This window comes from Paroedura picta, chromosome 2, assembly GCF_049243985.1.
Source record: "Paroedura picta isolate Pp20150507F chromosome 2, Ppicta_v3.0, whole genome shotgun sequence".
Taxonomy (NCBI): domain Eukaryota; kingdom Metazoa; phylum Chordata; class Lepidosauria; order Squamata; family Gekkonidae; genus Paroedura; species Paroedura picta.
In genome coordinates, this window is record NC_135370.1 from 138,463,979 (window position 1) to 138,483,819 (window position 19,841).

The 19,841-nt window shown below is 39.7% G+C and overlaps 1 protein-coding gene across 2 annotated transcripts in view; it reads left to right on the forward strand.

Annotated features, from left to right (window-relative positions):
* Positions 1-19,841, forward strand: part of DPH6 (diphthamine biosynthesis 6) — a 295,479-nt gene that overhangs the window by 84,353 nt on the left and 191,285 nt on the right. For both annotated transcript variants that reach the window (XM_077322984.1, XM_077322983.1), the window contains exons 6-8: positions 5,113-5,174; positions 13,698-13,792; positions 15,303-15,390. In XM_077322984.1, the coding sequence (XP_077179099.1) occupies positions 5,113-5,174; positions 13,698-13,792; positions 15,303-15,390 (245 nt within the window). The remainder of the gene's footprint in view (positions 1-5,112; positions 5,175-13,697; positions 13,793-15,302; positions 15,391-19,841) is intronic.

Consider the following 19,841-nt stretch of genomic DNA (forward strand, 5'->3'; position numbering starts at 1 on the left):
TTAAATGCAATTTAACTGTAGCTATCCCTAAAAATGGGGAAGGCACTGGCAAACCACCCCAGATTGAGTCTGCCATGAAAATGCTAGCGGACGTCACCCCAAGGGTCAGACATGCCCTAGTGCTTGCACAGGGGATATCTTTACCTTTACCAAAAAAAAAATTTTTTTTTTTTTTTTAGATTTTTCAGGCTTGACAATTTGGGATAGCTGAAAAATAGCATTAAAAATCCAGCTGAATTAAGGCCACAAAATACTGAAAGCATTTGGGCGGGGCTCCAGTTACTTGAATGCACGCTGTCATATTCCAGATTGTCCAGGCTTATTTCATAAGAAATTACTCTAACCTCCTAATCATCTTGGTTGCTTTAATGAAGTTAAATGTGAGTTATCTTACATTAAATTTCATTTGCCATGTGGCTACCCACTCACCAAGTTTAGAAATTCTCTTGTAGTTCTTCACAATCTGCCTGGGTTTCCAGCACACCAAATCATTTAGCTTCATCTGAAAACTTGGTTCCTACATTGCTCATCCCCAATTACTAATTATTATGCATTGTTGTTCTTAATTGCGAAGTCGTGTCCAATCCATCGCAACCCCATGGACAATGATCCTCCAGGCCTTCCTGTCCTCTACCATTCCCCGGTGTCAATTTAAGCTCGCACCGAGTGCTTCAGTGACTCCATTCAGCCACCTCATTTTCTGTCATCCCCTTCTTCTTTTGCCCTCAATCACTCCCAGCATTAGGCTCTTGTCCAGAGAGTCCTTCCTTCCCATGAGGTGGCCAAAGTATTTGAGTTACACTGCACAGGCTGTGTAAAGGTTCTGTTGCACTTTGCCATGGGTGTGGTTTTACTTTCGTAGAAATTGAAAAAACACCCTGTTAGGCTGTGTGCTGCCACAAAGCATCGTGAAGCTGAATGGGGCACTTTCTGTCCCTGCCAGGACACCATAGACAAAGAAGGAGCTGGGCCTTCCCTTTGTCCCCGGGACTGGCCCAGCATGGAAGCTGATGGTGACCATGGCAGAAAAGGGAAGCTGACAAAATCAGTATTTCCTTGCCACGGGACATTGATCCTAAAATGGGCCAAGTCTGGGAAGGGGCTAGGCTGGTGGTGATGTCACTCGTAAGTGAGAGTTAGCCCCACTGGCATGCAAGAGCTGGCCCAGCCTTTCCCTGCCGTGCTTAATTGGTCATAGTGTCCTACTATCCTATTGTATTATTTGTATTATTGTAAGGTGGGTTATCAAGTACACAGCTATAACACAGATTTACTTCTTTCACAGGTATCATTTTTCTTTATTTTGGCCACTTGTCTTGATCTCAGATCCAGAGAAGGACCACATGAAAATAAGAAGCTGATCATCATCCCTTGTTATAATCACTCAAACTTGAATTTCATTCTTTCTTCTCTTTGATTTAATCTACAAAGTATTTGTAGACTTTTCAGTGGCTGTCTTCAGAATGTTTCAAGAATCTTTAGATGCAGCTATTCGTTTACTTAACAGACTGTATAAATAAGTATGTATTTATATATGAATTTAGAACATTTGTATGCAACCGTCCAGAGACCTGCCTCATCTGATGGGCTTATTTATTTTGCCTATTTAATGTATTTCCAATCAGTACTCTGGGCAACACTAGTATAATTCCATCCAATATTTGGTGTAAAGTTGCCTTGAAGTTGTATGAGAAATTTGTCCATCCATTTATGAGGGTTGTTTTAATCAAATTCAAAAAACCTTTAATGGCATATAAAAACATTGTCAAAATAGGGATAATTGATAATTAAATTGTAGTCAGTACATAGTCTAAAATAAAACAAATAAATGAAATAAAATAAGCCGCAACCAACAATACATTCCTCCAGAATGCCTAGCAATCTGCAGTTTCCCCCAATGCAGATGCCCCTGTTCTAGAACTGTTTCTTGCCTAGCCGATTGTCCCTTTGTATCCCAGTGAACAAGACTTCGGCCACCAGTCCCGTTATTTCTGCTTTAATCAGTAATATGAGCTAAAGCACTAGTTGATTGAAAACTCTGGGCATTTGAGGATGAATGGGGGACTGCAGTGCCATACATGTGGCTGAAGGAATTTGTTTTTTTCCTAGTTTTCATAGTAGCAATGAAACATATCTGATTTCACTTTAAATTTTTAACAGTTTTGATTTTTTTTTTTGCACGAAGAGTAGCAGAGAATTGTTCTTCAGTATAAATGTTGGGAAGAAAATATATAATTCTTATGAATGGTTTTTGTCAGAAATTAGACTAGAAATGGCTTTTTAGATTCTTTATACCACTGGAACTAATTTTGTGGCTCACAGAGACTCACATTTGCAGTGGCCATCAACTAAAAGAACTGTATATACTTCAACCCTGGTATGTTGCCTGCACCTCAGGGAAGCATGCAACTTATTTGTTACTCTGGCAGCAGCTGTTTCGTGGTGGGAAACGCTTGCAGCTACTTGTCCTCCCAGGCAATTGCCTTGTGCACTTTTATGAAGATAGGATAGATGGGGGAATGGCGATCACATGAGGGAATGGACTTTAGAAGAGCCACAGATGGCATGTCAGAGAGCCACATGTTGTTCCTGGGCCTCTAAGTGAATATTACTGCTTTGTATTATTAGTACCTTCATACACCGATTTTACTGTAGAACTCTGGATCATGGAAATTATGTACAATTAACCTTACATTGCACTCTTAAGTAATATTTTTATACCTTTTAAGCTGTTTCGTCTTACTGGGAACTAGAATTCTCTTAAAGAAATAAAACTTTACTTGCTTTTTTGACAGTGCATAATAAATTGACTGATAGAATTCATTTGGAGAGTTGAAAAAATGTACTGAAAATAATGGGGCATAACATGCTAGGGTTAACATTTATTCATAGATGATGCAATTAAATAAAATGGGCATTAACTTCAAGGTCAGTCAGAAAAGTAATAAAACTGAATATTTTAATTGAATCATAATTGCTTCCCGTTGATACATGCAAGTCAAGTAAAATAGATGTCAGCACTGCAAATTATGATTCTTCCTCCTAATTAATTTCCTAATTCTGCGTAGAGTTTTTCAAATGCTGGACCTTGTTGTGGGTTTATCCATCCATCCAGGTTTTCTTTTCCTTCCTCCCCTCCCCTCAATCATGCTGACCCTACATAGGAAAAAATTGCAGTGTGATTAATTTTATTGTGATTTCTTTTGCTTTATTTGTCTAATATCCATCATTAAGAAGAGCAAAAAATATCAATAATTAAAATGTAAGTAAGGTTCTGTAATTTATAATCATTAATATTTTGAACAGTCATTTTTTTAGTAAGTAGAATTTATAACCAAGTGATTATTTTTAATGGACTGGATGGATTTCCAATAACAGAGCCCTGTCAGGCTGTTCTGCAGATAATGTGAGCTTAGAAATGTTCCTGTTAGAAAATAATAACAGTAAAATAAAATAATATTACATTTTATTTTAAAACTAAATGTGCTGAAAAAAATACTCAGAAAGAAACCTTTGAAGCATATCCTAAAGCTGGAAAAGGTATAAAAAGGGGAAAATAAAATGATCAAGAGGTTGTAACATTTTAACATACAAGGCTAAGGGGAGGAAAAGATGGCTGAAGGGGAGCAGGATGCAGCCTTATCAAATATGAATGGCAACACAGAGCACCATTCTTCTTCTCATCATGAAGTTAATACTTGGAGGTGTTGCATTGAAATGGATTGGCAGTTCATTCAGGATGGATAGAAGAAAATACTCTTCACACAATTCCATAGAGTTCCTTACCAGAAGATGGCTTTGCAAAAGATTTAATAGTGGTTATCTCTATCAGTAGCTAGTAGCTAGTAGCCATGAAAACTAAAAAGAACATTCTTAAAGACAAAATACAACATAGCAACAGAAATTAATGTCTTCATGCTTGATATAAGTACTGGTAAGCATCTGGTTGATTGCTTCTGGAAATAAAATGTGAAAACTAGAACTTTGGTTTGGTCTAATAGTAGTTCTTATGAGCAGTGGTATATAAATGGAATGAATGAATGAATTAAATAAATAAATACATTTCCTCCTGCTATTGATCATTTGCAGATTCAAAGATGGTCTTAAATAAGTGCCATGCACTGTCAAAGAAATGACACGCACAGTTCAGAATTTGAAAATTGTAATAAGTGGCCAAAATATTTGTTGGAGTTTTATCTTTCCTTTAAAAAAAACAGTCCAATCTTCATAATTCTTTCTTGGAAATAAGACCCATTGAATAGAACTGAGTAGGGCTGTTTAGAATTGTGCCTTCCTAATCGAATCTACTTGGAATCCTATTCAGGGCTATTAAATAGGCTTACTCCCAGGGAAGTGTTCTCAGGATTGTACTGTAAGCAAATTAAAATACCCTTTCCTATCTGAGATTCTATAAGATCAGGCCCAGTGGGGGAGCAAATGCTCTTGATGCAGAAAGTCCCATATTCAATTTTAGCATCTCATGTGTGGTAAAAGATTCCTTTGTGACACCCCAGAGAAAAGCCACTGTGGTCACAATAGACTATACTGTCCTTGAGAAACCAAAGGTCTGACTTGGCATAAGGCAGCTTCATGTGTTCAGAAAGTCACCTTGAATTGCCTTTAGGAAGGCGTATATTTCATGGATAATGCAAATGTTTTGTATAAATAAGGTTCCAAAGTTCAGTCTCTAGCATCAAAGACCAGTACATTGTTTACACTAAACTGTTTCATGTAAACTGTTGGGCATGGCTGCATATATAGTACCCATGGGCTATTTTCATTATCATAAATAGACACTGCCCATTTTCCCTTTCAACTTGATGAAATTTCTCTGAATGGAAAGCAGGCAGTGAAACAATGTATTTTCCAACTGATGTGCAAGGCAAAGGAAATGAACCTATTTTTTCCCAAGGATGAAAATCAGTTGTTCAAAGGGAATAAGAGAGTGTGTTCTGGCTAAGAACATCTATGTTTGCCTCAACAGGATTTTTGATATACAGGAACTGGCTTCCAACGCAGTAGCTTTCTTTAAAAAAAAGAAGCAGTCGTAATCTTTAATGCCCTTGTGGTGGTACTTTGTTCTCTAAAATGTATTTAAACATCTCTTGGCAGGTTTAGATCCAGATAAACATCTAGGAAAAACATTGGATGAAATGGAACCTTGTCTTTTAGAAGTAAGTATTATCTGAAGAATACCCAAAACATTCTGTGCTTCAGAAAACAAAACATGTAGCAGTTATATGTGGAGGAAATTAATAACAATTAATTCATAAAAGCACTACTTTCAGAACGATACATTAGGCCACAATGTGCTTTACTGGGAAGGTTTTATAGATGGTTGTATGTGGAAAGCATTCAAGGGGATTACTTGACCTATAATTTTGTGAAATGTTGGCTAGAAAATAGTTATTTCATACATGGAAATGATGTGGTTATGGAAAGTGCTGCCAAGTAACAGCTGACTTATAGTGACCCTGTGGGGTTTTCAAGGCAGGACATTTGGGGGTGGTTTTCCCTTGCTTGGCTCTGTGAAATGGTCCTGGTATTCCTTGGTGGTCTCCCATCCAAATACTACCCACAGCTGACCTTGATTAGCTTCCAAGATCTGGCAAGTTTTGGGTTGCCTGGGCCATCCAGGGCAGGGCAGAGCAGGGCAATGTTATATATAGGAAAATAGATCTTTTATGTATGGAGTATGGAAGGCTTCTTTCTTTGTAAGGTATATAAGGATTGGGCTGTTCATCTATATTAGATTACAAAATTTTACAAAAGGGATTAATATCCAGGTAGAAAATTGTCATCAAAACAGAAGACTAAAGAAAACATTGAGAAATTTTAGAAAAAATTGGAGTTTAACACTATAATTAGTGTTGGTTCAAGGCAAAAGATACGTGTGAGAATTACAAGGTTCCTTTGAGATTAGTTCTCTAATGCATGCAGGGAAATACATATATAATTGCAGTCTTTTGAGCATGAAATATGTTCTAAAAACAGAGGAATTACAGGAATTTGTGAGGGACATCTTGTTTCCTTCTCCCCCACACTTTCCTCTTTCAGTTCCCTGAAAAACTCCATGGCTCTTTCTTGTTTTTTTTCTTCTCACACACCAGCTAACCTGCCTTGCTCCCCCTTCACCTTTTCCTTTTCCTCTCCCCTTGGCAGCCACTCCTCAAGAAAACTATGGCCTAGTTGCATGGTGCTGGCTGCTGCCAATTGCATGGTAGGTTACCCACAAGAACTTGTGGTGGCACCTCACCTTTCTCCTATATCCTGTTTCCCATTCTGGCAATCCCCATACCCTCACTTTTCCCTGCCTCCTTTTCTACCTGCCTTGTCCAACATGCATTTTATCTGTCCTTTCCCATCCTCCACTATATTTATTATTTATTTTATTTATATTCTACCTTTCTTCACAAAGGGGCCAAAATAATTTACATTATTCAATTTCCTCTCTTCTATTTTATTCTTGCCACAATCTTGTGAGGTAGGATAGGGTCAGATTGTGCATCTGCCCCAAGGTGATCTAAGGAGCACCACAGAAGAGTGGGTTTCAGTCATGAATCTGCTGAATCCTAGTCTGAAACTCTGACCACTACGTAACACTGTCTTCCATGGGCTGGCCTCTGTTGAACAGTAGTGAGCAGCAAGGTATAGGTGAGTTGTACAAGTTACATGGTAGCAGGTTGCCCAGTGGGCTGAGTGATTTGGCCCTCATGAGTCCTCCTTCAATGGCCAAAACATTCCTCCCCCTGACAGAAACCAAAGCTTGAGAACATTATTGTGGTTCTTCCAGTCAGGCCTTGCTTTGGTTGTTCCCACTGCTAGAGGTGAGGTAGGTAGCTATTTAGATTTTATTGTAACAGAACACTGAAAACAGTAATGGAGATCTTCTGTTTGTGTGGACATCTCAGCTGCACTCAAGTAACTTCCTAAGATCGTATGAAGATGCTTTCACTACAGGTAAATAGTCATTCTTGTTGGTGGATTGTGTATAGTGGTTTTTTTGCTATAAAAATCAGTGAAGATAAATATTTTACTAGTTATTTAGCTAGCTTTGTGAAACTGAAATATAAACACCAGCTGCAGAGGAACTTGAGGCTATAGTTCTAAAAATATTTCCTTTGAATTCTGTCAGGGGGTGGTATATGGATGTCAGAAAGTGAGAGTGCAGCATCAAAAGGAAATAGGCCAATTTCAAAAAAAGCTTCCTTTGTTTTTTGCCATTTTGTCAAACTCTTGTTTGTTTAAGCACAATATAGTTGCCTTAAAGCCTCATGTACACTCAATAAAGAGAAATCCACGCTTCACATATGTTTTGTGAGATGAATATATATTTATTTAGATTTTTAGCTGGCCTGAGAAATTTCCTGAGAAATTGGTTGTATGAAGCATACACAATTCAATTAAAACCTACACACACGGTTTGAACCAAAGCCCCTAGAACATAAAAATGTATAAAAAGAATCTTACTGTATCCACCCAGTGGTCCATGTAGACCAGTTTTTTGTTTCACTAGGAATACCAGTCCCCAAGTAGTACCTGGAAATCCCATGGAATTATAGCTCATCTTCAGGCAGAGAAAATGGCTGCCTTTGGAGGGTGGACTGCATAGCATTATACTCTACTGAGGTCCTGCCCCACCCCAAATCCCTCCCACTCCTGGCTCTACTCTCAAAGTCTCCAGGTGTTTTCAACCCAGTGCTGGCAAACCTATGTCTCACATAGTAGCTAACAAGTTATTTTGAAGGGTCAGCAGCAAGGCAAACTGATTATGCATGGTGGTGTCCATGCTGAGCCGCCACTGATTTCTTGCAGCAGGGCAGCATGCCTTGCGACTTCCCATGTACATACAGAGGACTGTTTTACCCAGTGCATATGGCCTCTCCCAGATTTGTGCATGTGCACACACAACTCTGGGGTGGAAAGGTGAAGAAACGGCGCAGAGACAGTAGTTTGGTGAAAGCAACCTCTCGATACTCCGAGAGCAGTTTATTTATACATTCTTGCATACCACCTGGCGAAAGCTCAGTGGCTAATACTTGCTGCAATAAGGCGGAGACCCTGTGACCTGGTCAGGCAGGTAGCTCCTGACCGATGCATGCCATGTCCTTATATGGTTTGCTGACCCTCCTGTCCACATGCCCAAAAGGGGGCCTGATATGGTTTGTTTAACTATGTGCTCTGTTTAGGGCAAAGGTGCAATGTGGACCCACTATATCCTGGCATGGTTTGCCAATCCCAGGTAATGAGTCCAAAGTGCACCTACAGAAAGGTTCCGCTGTGCTTCACTACAGCAGCAAGGTGGTGGGGTGGGGGTTTACTTCCACAAGGGTGGAATTGCATGACAACACAATCCCACCTCCGTGATATGTAATGCATGCCCTGTTTAGGATTGTAGCGCTGCAAAGCTAAACAGAAAGTGAAGAAATTAAAAGACGCTTGCTCCTGGAGAGGAAAGCTATGGCAAATCTAGACAGCATCCTAAAAAGCAGAGACATCACCCTGCCAACAAAAGTGCGTTTAGTCAAGGCTATGGTCTTCCCAGTTGCAATGTATGGCTGCGAAAGTTGGACCATAAGGAAGGCTGAGCGTCAAAGAATTGAGGCTTTTGACCTCTGGTGCTGGAGAAGACTCTTGCGAGTCCCTTGGACTGCAAGGCGAACAACCGGTCAGTCCTAGAGGAGATCAGCCCTGACTGCTCCTTAGAAGGCCAGATCCTGAAGATGAAACTGAAATACTTTGGCCACCTCCTGAAAAGGAAGGACTCCCTAGAGAAAAGCCTAATGCTGGGAGTGATCGAGGGCAAAAGAAGAAGGGGACGAGAGAGAATGAGGTGGCTGGATGGAGTCACTGAAGCAGTTGGTGCAAGCTTAAATGGACTTTGAGGCATGGTAGAGGACAGGAAGGCCTGGAGGATCATTGTCCATGGGGTCACGATGGGTCGGACACGACTTCGCACCTAACAACAACAAAGCTAAACAGGGCACTTTCTGCTCTTTCTCCTAAAAACCACTATTTAGCTTGTGTGGTTCCTATATGCTTCCCATTTGTAGCTAATTGTAGTTTTGTAGTGGCTGACTGGAACTGGTTGACTGAAAAAGTAACATTTCCTTATTTCTGTAGCTGCAGTTACATCCCCATGACTCCTGCATGTCTCCTGCAGGATCTGCATTAAACATGGTGGCGAGGACAGAGATGCCATTGTGAATATGCTATCCTGAGTTTTATATTGCAGGTTATACTGCAATTAATTAAGAATGGGACACTTAGGAAATGGGCTATTTGGGATGGATAGGCTCCAGACTCCTTCATTGTAAGAAAATTTGGCGGCCAGCTGGCTGCTAGGAGTGCCAGGAGATTACAACTGCAGAGTCTCCTGGGCAAAATGGCAGGGACAGAGAAACGGAGAGCAATAGTCATTCACAGGAGCAAGCCACGAGAAACCAACACCAGCAGAGTCTGTGGAACGAGATGGGCCCTCCTCTGTAGGACCAGCTGCCAGACAACAGCCTACCTGGCACCGTCCCAGCTGTTGTCCCCAGAGTCTTGGGTGGTCTGGCAGTAGTTATATGAATAATAACAGCAGCACAGCGCAAGAAAGATCTTGGCAGAAACATGGAGATAGAATCCCAGGCAAGTTGATTGTTTATTTAATTTATATCCTGCCACTCCTGTAACTGGCTTGTCCCCACCCCCCTCCCTTTATACCTTAGGGAGCCTTTTGGTCTCCTGGGGAGATTTGTTGGTTATGATCACAGAAGCAAAGAAAGGCGGTATTTCTGCATACTCAGGGAAGAATGCAGAAAAATATGACAAAAATGGCAAAAAAGTGTAGTAAAGCCCATATATAGTGTAGACTAGAGATGTGAAGGCCTGTGAAAGTTCAGAATAAATCCTTCCTATTTTGCTGTTTTGCAAATAATTTAAAATTTGGGGAGTTCACTGTTTAAAAAAAAACAGCACTATGTAGTATTTTGACTTTCTACATTAGTGAAATACTTTTAAAGATGCAATATACTTCTATAAATGTAATATGATCTTCTACAGAAGTTATAAAATATAGACATTTTATTTTAAGTGATGATAATGCATTGTTTGTATGTGACTAATTTTGTCCACAATGTAGTGTTATACAAGTTACAACTATCAAATAGTTCACTGTTTTCAGTGTTGAATTCAGTATCTCAATATGCTGCTAACCCTGTTGAAGGTTTACGAGCTTGTTTCTATACAAGTAACAGGTTTACTTTTGTTTACTGCAAAAAGAAAGATTTAGAAATCTTGAGGAACATCCAGGGCATCATATCATATTATTAGAATACTAGGTTCAAAGCCCGTTCCTAAGAATGGGCCTTGAAAGGGTCCCCTCCCCTGGCTCCTGGCCAGGCAGCTTAAGGTGGCCTTGGGCGGTAGCTCACAGCCAGATCAAGTGGGGCAGATGGGGGCTGGGCAGCTCATTAGCAGTCAGCTAGTCAGCTCCTTAGCAGTCCTTAATGAGCAGTCAGCAGGCCAAGAGGCCCTCGTTAGGAGGCCCTCCCTTTGCCCAGGGACTCTCCCCTTACCTGCTGCTGGCTCCAGGCACTGAAGCATCTGAGAGGAAAGAGGCTAGAGTCCAGGGACGGAGGGCGGGAACTGCAGGGGCAAGTCCAATCCGGGCAAAGCTAGCTGCACCCTGATTGGCTCTATTCCAACTTGGACAGCCGGACACGTCCCACCCCCTAGCCTGTTTCATAAATATATAGAGGATCAACAATGCATAAGGATATGGATGGAGAGGAAGTGGGAAGAGTGGACCATAGATAACTCATGGCCTAACTGCCTAGCACCAGGGGGACCCTAATCAGATCTTCCTCATTGCCCCAGCCTCAACCATAAATCTGGCAGAAGAGCTCTGTTTTGCAGGCCCTGTGGAATGCTGGCCTGCAACTCTTCCGGGAGCGCATTCCACCAGATAGGGACCAGGACCAAAAAGACTCTGCCCTGGTCGAAGCCAGAGACATTTCTCTTGGGCTGGGAATGCCCAAGAAGTTGGTGCCTGCAGAGTACAAGGCTCTGCATGGGGCATAGGGTGACGGGTAGTCCCTCAGCTATGTGGGTTGGAGATTGCAAAGGGCCTTAAAAGCCAAAACCAAAACCTTGAACCCGATCCTGGCAGCAACCAGCAACCAATGCAGCTGCTTCAGCATAGGCTGGATATGGGTCCTCCAATGTGTTCCTGTGGGGACCCTAGCAGCTGCATTTTGAACCAGCTGCAATTTCCAGATCAAAGACAAGGACAGGGCTGCATAAACCGAGTTATAGAAAACTATTCTGGAGGTGACCATCACATGGATTACTGTAGCCAGGTGTTCAGAGCACTGGTAGGACTCTAGTAGCTTTTCAAGGTGAAGATGGAAAAATGCCTTGCAAGCTACCCTCTTGATCTGTCTCTCCAAAGTTAGTAAGGCATCCTTGCAAATGAATGTGACAGAGTAGTATCCATTTTCTGTGGAGCTGCAGCAACCAAGGGAAAACATTTTGCTTGAGGCTTAGCTATATCTGTTACCTTCAGACATTTGTGCGTGTTGGGTGTGTATTTGTCACTTGAAAAAACAGTTAAGAATAGGTGGTTCCTGACATGAGAAACTAGAATGTTCTAACAAGAATGGAAACCTCACACTTGGAAAATCTTTGATGTTGAGGTCCAGGAAGGATTTGTGGCACCAAAGAGACAGTGTTGAAACCAACAATTTAGAAATAGCTTGTAAACAACACTTCTTACTGTGTTCCTAGCACTTTGTTTTTCCTAATATAGGGACATTTGGAAAAGGCTTTTGTAGCTGTTTGTACTTGGGGGAAGGGGAATCTCAAGTAGCTTTTCAGCAGTAGTTTTCTGCAAGAAGTAGAATAAGCCGTTTTGACTAACTGTTTTGTAAGTTGTCTGTTCTTATTGCATCAGCATTAATTATTCTTGATAGATTTGTCCTACAAGAACCTTACAGCAGCTTCTGACAGGTGGAGCTATCTCTTATGTCAGCAGTGTGAGTTTTGGAAGTGAAAACTTGATTAAGTGAATGTTTGGTTATTTTTAGACAAAGAGATATTCTCTCATTAAAAGGGAAATGTCTTTGATAATGTAGGCTTTGGAGGAAAAGGATGATGTGATCTTTATTTAAAAATAAGATTTCAATTTACCGTCCAAAATGGGCAAACAGTGATTATTTAATAATATGGCAGATAACATCTTCATTTGTTCTGTATATTTTCCCCCACAGCAAAAAGTTGAGGGGGAATGAAAGCAAAGTAGCCACCTGATAGATGAAAAATCTTATACAAAGTTCAATAAATTAATAAAGTTTAGACAGATTTGTTTCTGTATTCAGATGTTGTACTGCTATTTCTGTGGTGCTGGGTCAGCCGTGCAACTCCTGTTCCGGACAGGTTCTGTGCCATGTTTGTGGGGACACTTTGAGCAGTATGTTCTCTTTGACAACCTGATGATACATAAAGAGTTAGGTCATTACTTCTCTGACAGTAACGTGAGACTTAACTGTCTGCCCTTTGAAATCTTGTCACGAGAATTTAGGTCTGTCATATGAAGTAATGTGTGTGTTCAGTATATTTCTCTCTGAAATTAGGGATAAATATCCTAGCGCAAGATTTGACATATAGGTAGACTTGAACTACGGTTGGGCGCTTTGGCGTTTGAAGCGGCTGTTTGCGCCTGAAGCAGCCAGTGCCGTGGCATGAGCGGGGAGGGAAGACTTGGGCATTGGCGTGCCAGCAGGCGCACGCATGCAGGTGCTGGCACCCGTGCCTCCCCTCCCCCCTGCACCTTGGCACTGGCTGCTTCAGATACAAACGGTTGCTTCAGATGCCAAAGCGCCCAATCCTAACTTGAACTTTGCCAAGCAATGGTTCATGTAGTATTAAATATCCAAATGCTTTGAACAGTTATTGCATCTTCTCCCAGCTTTAATTATTCCACCAGACCTCTCATTTATCTCCTGAATTTGTGGTTAGAAAGGACTCTATTTTTGTCATGTAGGAGTTTGTGGAGATCAAGATGATGTAACAAGATGCGTTATCTGTGGCCTTATTCTGGTCTTCTCTTTACTCTGAAGATATACTCCTGTTGAACATGGTGGTGAGGATAATAGCTATCATAAACATAATGTGTTTTGTCCAAGTGCAGTAGAAATTCTAAGCAGACTCTGAGTTTATCTAATATACATTTTTTACATCAAGGCCCACTGCAGTCAAGAAGAAAGCTTATCATGCAATTATTCCTCAATGTAAGGTGTTCCTCAAAGTAAGGTGTTCCTCAAAGAAGAAGATGGTTATGTGTTTTTGATTATTTATGCAGCTGACTGCAAACATTACTACTTAATAGGTAGAAGTAAAGAGAATTAGAAATATTACACTTAAACTTCTGGAACAGTGTTACAAACTGATTTACACAAATGGCTTTCTGTGTAGAATATGCCCCCCATATGGTTGCACCATAAATAGCCATTATGCCACTGTTTCCATGACCAAATTCATATGTGCTTTGTAAAGTGACTCAGTTCAACTGAAGAGAGCATCACTGTCAGGGAGAGGGAATAATGATTTATCACAACATCTACTGTGAATGCTACAGTTTATTCTATATTTCTTTGTCCTTATAAAAGCAGTATATTTTTGGTGACCACTTTTTGGGCCATTTGTTTTTCCAGCTTTCTAAGAACTATGGAGTCCATATCTGTGGAGAAGGTGGAGAATATGAAACATTCACGTTGGATTGCCCTCTATTTAAGAAGAAAATAGTTGTGTAAGGAACTGCACCTTCCCTTTCCTTTTAAGTTTTAGCACTGGGAATGTATTAACGTTTAGCTTGAGGCCACTTCTGTTGGCAGCAACAGAACGTGTCCTCTAAGTTCACAAACACTCACTTTGTTTAACACTGGCAAAGCCCTCCACAAACCTAAATCAAGGCCTGACAAGATGGGGCCTTCATAGAAAGCTATAAACTTTTTAGACATTTGCACTTTCGTTTACTTGCTGATTATGGCCTGCAGTAAAACTGGTACCTACACACTGACACTTTTATCCTTTCATGAAGTGCGAATTGCCTGTAATATTTATCTTTCATTACAGCTACATTTGATAAACTGCCACATCAGTAGCCTGTGGGTTCCATTAACTCTGTTTCCCTTCCCCCCCCCCCAATCTTTTTTTCTTTTTAACATTAACAACGTTAGATGATAATACTAAACATTTTGCTTGAATTACTAAGGGATGTTTTGAATGTTAATGTTTTGAATCAGTCCAGTTTGCACTGAGTAGGCTATTTCTGTATCATAAATTCTTAAAATGTATGGATAGTAGTATGGGGGATTTCTTCATTGCTCTGCAGATTTGTCAGTACAATTATAGTACATAGCATGCATGAATTACAAGAGATATTTTGACTGCTATTTCCCCCTCTTTTATCAGAGTTTACATATTGTCTAATAAACCAGCATTGTTGTGTGCTCTGCTCCATGTTAGACCCATAATCTCAGTGAAGGGGGTAATTTGATTACAATCTTACAATGACTCTCTTGGGAGTAGCCTAGTTGGCTACACTTGGCTGGAATTGTTTGGGGATCCTATTACTTGGGACATTTCAGGCATGAAAGCTACTTTCCCAATAAGCACAGAATTGATCTGGGTTGAATTTGTGCCAGCTGAACATGCCCTTAAGGGTACATTTATAATATAATACTGGGCTACTGTCATATGAGGAACTGCAAAACAGCAGGGCAAGGCATAAGCTACATAATGCTGTAAAAGCTTTCTTTTTGTTTCTTTTGGCATTGTAGGTGAAATTGTTCTAATATTCCAAAATATTTTAGGCTTCTGGCCCTAGGAGCCCAGCCAACAGCCCCACTGGCTTGTCTCATTTCAGCCTCAGTCACTTTTGGCCTGTCTGGTCTCTCCCATATGGAATTCCAAATCAGTGTATTTTTCTGGAAAATAATGTTTTGGTTTATCCAAATATGTGGAATGTTCTTGAAGATGTTCAAAACTGGGCTGTTGTAAAGCACCTGTTTGTGGACTGGTTTGTGGACTAGAAGTTGAACTGATATTACTGATATAGAGTGGTTCCATTACAAAAAAATGTTGGAATAATCAATACACAAACACTTTTGTGTAACTATTAAAACTTAATTAAAATGTATGACATGGAATCTTTTGACTCCAGTTCTCATTTTGTTCAGTGGGATATGACAGTAAAGTGTTCATTCAAGAAGCATTCCAGGTACTTTCATTTAAATGTTTATGTCTCTCTGTTACAGTGATTCATCAGAAGTTGTTGTACATTCTGCAGATGCATTTGCTCCTGTGGCTTATCTTCGTCTGTTTAAATTGCACTTGGAAGACAAGGCAAGTATTATATTCCAATTTTCATATAATTATTTATTGATGATGTTACAGTGTTACAATTCTAGTATTTATAGAGTTTTAGGGCAGGTAACAATGCATTAATAAATTATAGCCTAATGAAAATTGCTACAGCATAATAATGATAAACCTTCACTTCTTACCAATTTAAATCCTGGCCCCCAAAGTCCACCCAAATTAGTTAGTTAGTTAGTTAGTTAGTTAGTTAGTTAGTTAGTTAGTTAGTTAGTTAGTTAGTTAGTTATTATTTAGAATTTTATTCTGTCTTTTCTCAGCAGACTCAGATTAATAGAATTCTAAAATACACATAAATCTGATTTAGATTAAAATTTCCAAAAGAAAAACTCCCACATTGCCCTTAATAGTCCTAACCTGGCATATAGATATGGTATGACCTCTCTATGTAGTCTAGTTTACCAGATGTAGGCAGAGAGGCCAGTGATACCAGATGTCAAATAGGGTTGTGTGCTGAGGCGGCCAGAGCTGCAGCACGGGGGAGAGGGGCAGTGGTGGTGGCACCCCTCTCCCCCGCACCACAGCGCTGGCCACATCAGGCTTGAATGGCTGCTTCAGCAGCCAAAGCGCACAACCCTAAAATATCTGGCCTCAACCATCGACCTGGTAGAACAGTTCTGATTTGCAAGCCCTGTAGAATTGTTGATTGCCTGGGGCTGGGGCCAAAAAGGCCCTGGCTCTGGTTGAGGCCAGTTTGATCTCTTTAGGGCCATGGATCCTAAGTAGACTTTGGTCACTAGATCTTAATGCCTTTTGGGGGATTAAAAAGTTGTGAAAAGTTTAAAATCTAAGGCTTTAGTGATCCTCCAAGGGAGGAAATACGCGAAGCTATCTTATGCTAAATCAAAGCAGTGGTTCCTCAAATTCATTATTGTCTACTCAGAATGGAAGCAGCTGTTCATACTCACAGCTTAGGAGTCTTTTACCTGCTATCTGATCCTTTTAACTGAAGGTGCTGAGGATTGAACCTGGAACCTTTTGCATGCCAAACAGAAGATCTGCCACTTAGCCATGCCCCCTACTATATTCATCATTGCTATCCATATAGAATCATAGAATCATAGATTTGGAAGGGGGCATAAAGGCCATCCAGTCCAACCCCCTGCTTAACGCAGGATCAGCCCTAAGCATCCTAAAGCATCCAAGAAAAGTGTGTATCCAACCTTTGCTTGAAGTCTGCCAGTGAGGGGGAGCTCACCACCTCCTTAGGCAGCCTATTCCACTGCTGAACTAATCTGACTGTGAACATTTCTTTCCTGATATCTAGCCTATATTGTTGTACTTGTAGTTTAAACCCATTACTGCGTGTCCTCTCCTCTGCAGCCAACAGAAACAGCATCCTGCCCTCCTCCAAGTGACAACCTTTCAAATACTTAAAGAGGGCTATCATGTCCCCCCTCAACCTCCTTTTCTCCAGGCTGAACATTCCCAAGTCCCTCAACCTATCTTTATAGGTCCCTTGGTCTCATATGTAATGTGCAAATGGCAAACTTAGTTTGGAATCATTTTGGAATCACCTTGCAGATGCAACAGTAGATGGGAAAGAAAGTGATATCTGAGGTTCATTAGGTACAAGCAGTAAAACCATTTAGTGGTTAGTCAGTGCTTCAGACAAAAGCAGAATAATGCAAGGTGTTCATGCTGATGCTGGAGCACCATCAAAGGACATTGACATCTGTGTTTGCTCCTAGAACGTCTGAAGAAAAACTAAATGCTACCTCAAAGCTATTAAATGAATGACTGTTCCAGGATTTAGATCAGATTGTAAAGGTCATAGATAGCTTCCCCATCATATTGTATTGGTGAAAATCATCATGAGGTACAACCACAAGCTGCATTTCTAGGTATAGCTGTGAACCTTAGTAACTAAGAAACACTGAACTCTGTCATTGTTGAGAGGCTCATCACTGATCTGTAGCAATATAATGCCAACCTGTTTTTGCTGTTCTTTCAGCATATAGTGTTGAGATATTTAATAGTTATGTCTAAGTACAACTAAGTGCTATATATATATATATATATATATATATATATATATATATTGTTATATTGTTATATTGTTATATTGATTTTGATAGTGTTCTATGTGAATGTTCCCAAATGTTTTATGTAAACCGCCCAGAGCGGTGGGAAGGGGTGGGAAGGGGAGGGGCCCCAGCCATTATTAATCCTTCCTGGCCAGGAATTAATCCTTCCTGCACGTGGTAGCAACTGAAGTCCAGAGATGTAAGCTCTCTCATTTTACTGTAACTTGTGTGTGTGTGTGTGTGGGGGGGGGGTTTGTTGGAGTAGCATAGGCTGTTTTGTCAAGCTCCCATTGCAGGCTCCTTTTAATGAAGAAGAGCAAACTGATATTCACAGGAGTCAGTCAAGTCACCATAGAAAGAAATAATGAAGTAGTATCTTATTTTAACATGATATGCTTCCATTTAAAGTGGTTGAACTTACTGTGGATCCTAAAATGTACTGTTATTCGGTTACCTAACCAGTATAAACAGCTATTTATCAATAGCATTTGAATGTTTAGCAATATATGCAAGTAACATACAACGAATGTGATATATATAATACCTAATAAACAAGCTGTGGACTAGCAAAATGTTTATACTGTTTATATTGTTATATTGTTATATGGTTACAACTATTAGTTATTAATATTATTGTACGGTTATTCATATGTTAAAAACTGTTTCATGTACTGTTCTTATGTTCTTATGTTCCATCTAAACCGCCCTGAGCCTCCGGGGAGGGCGGTATATAAGTATAATAAATAAAATAAAAAAATAAAAATAAATAAAATTCGGCCTCTGAGAATTTGATAAGCTAAAGCCTACCAAACTTTCAGAACCTTACATTTGTTAGTTTGGGCATGTGTGGCTTGCTACAGATATTTTTAAAGATATCTGGGTAACAAGGAGAGAAGGAGCTTAGCTGCTATGACTCCTGGGGGAGAGGGGCAGATGGAAGTTTTGTGGTGGTGGTAGAGATAGAGGTTGTCCCCCCCCTAAGATCTGCTGTGTGGCGGCATCACTTGATTACTGGTGCAATCAACCATAGCCATTTCAATATGAAGAGCTTATTCTGAGTAGTCTATTTATTCATATATTTCATTGGAATCTTTTTTTTTTCTTTTGTATAGAGAGATTTTTCAAAATACTGGTCCTTCCCTTTGTGTTTGTCCTTAGAGTTCTTAGAATCTGTTATGGCATTGTTTCTCCGTGTTTGTTGTATTATATGGATATTGTGATGAATTTAGCATTATTTTAGTGATTTGAAGACAATTATTTTCTTACAATAATAGACAGACATAATAACAAGTCAAAAGAACATGTTGCTATACATTATCAAAAAGAGAAGAAATTATTAATCCCCCCCCCCCTCAAAAAAATCAGTGCTTCCATAGAGATTTCTTCCATGTCCAGGCACCATCCTCAAATGTGCAGTTTTAGTATATACCTTCCTTGACAAGGAATTTTATTTTGCAGTGCAAAGCCTTAAAATATTACCATGAGACTGAAAATTATGCCAGATGACTATGTGAAGTGAAACCAAATAAGCTGAATAAGAGAGCACTCTCAGGGACGGGAAAAAAGTGGAAATATATTAATATTTCTTAGGGGCAGTGACTTTATTGCTCATGGCAAACTTGATGCTAAAATGCTCCATACATCACTACAATGTGACAGGGTAGGGAAAATGAAAAACACAAAGCTTTACATAAATCAGGCAAAAAATCATATTAAAATGCATAACATTTTATATAAGAATCAAGATTTTACTTTTATCTATTCAGAAGCTCTTTCCTCCGTCTTATGTAGATGTTTAAGATTTTGTTAAAGCCTCACAGTTTCAAGCAGTTTTATAGCAAATCATATTTCAAATTCATTGTAGACAAAGCTGTCACATTCTTAAAGAGCTAGCATTTGTGCAATTGTGATCTAGATTTTGGGATATGCGCTTCATGCTTTGTAGAGTTAAAGAGGGAAATAGTTTGTTTTGTGCTGTGACTGAATCATGGCAAAAGGCATTACAACTTCAGATTAATTTATTTTATGTCATGTTATAATAAGTTATGTTTTCAAAAAATTGTAAATATGGTGGGGGCAGTCAGTTTTTGAAGAGCATAATGCATGACGGATTTAAGATTTTAACCCCATAAAGCTAAAATGCTGTGCGTATTTGAAAACAAGAAAATTAGCCATGAGTAACTTTATCAATGTATACAGTCTTCCTTTAAATCTCCTCATGTTGCTCATGTATTTTGTAACACACAATGTTTGTAATTTAACATACTAACTTTGATCCATGGAATTAAACATAACTAGTTACTGTACCATCGTGAACAATAATGCTTTATTTATTTATTTACTTACTTATATCCCACCTTTCTTCCCAAAGCTGTTTGTATAGTTCTTTCC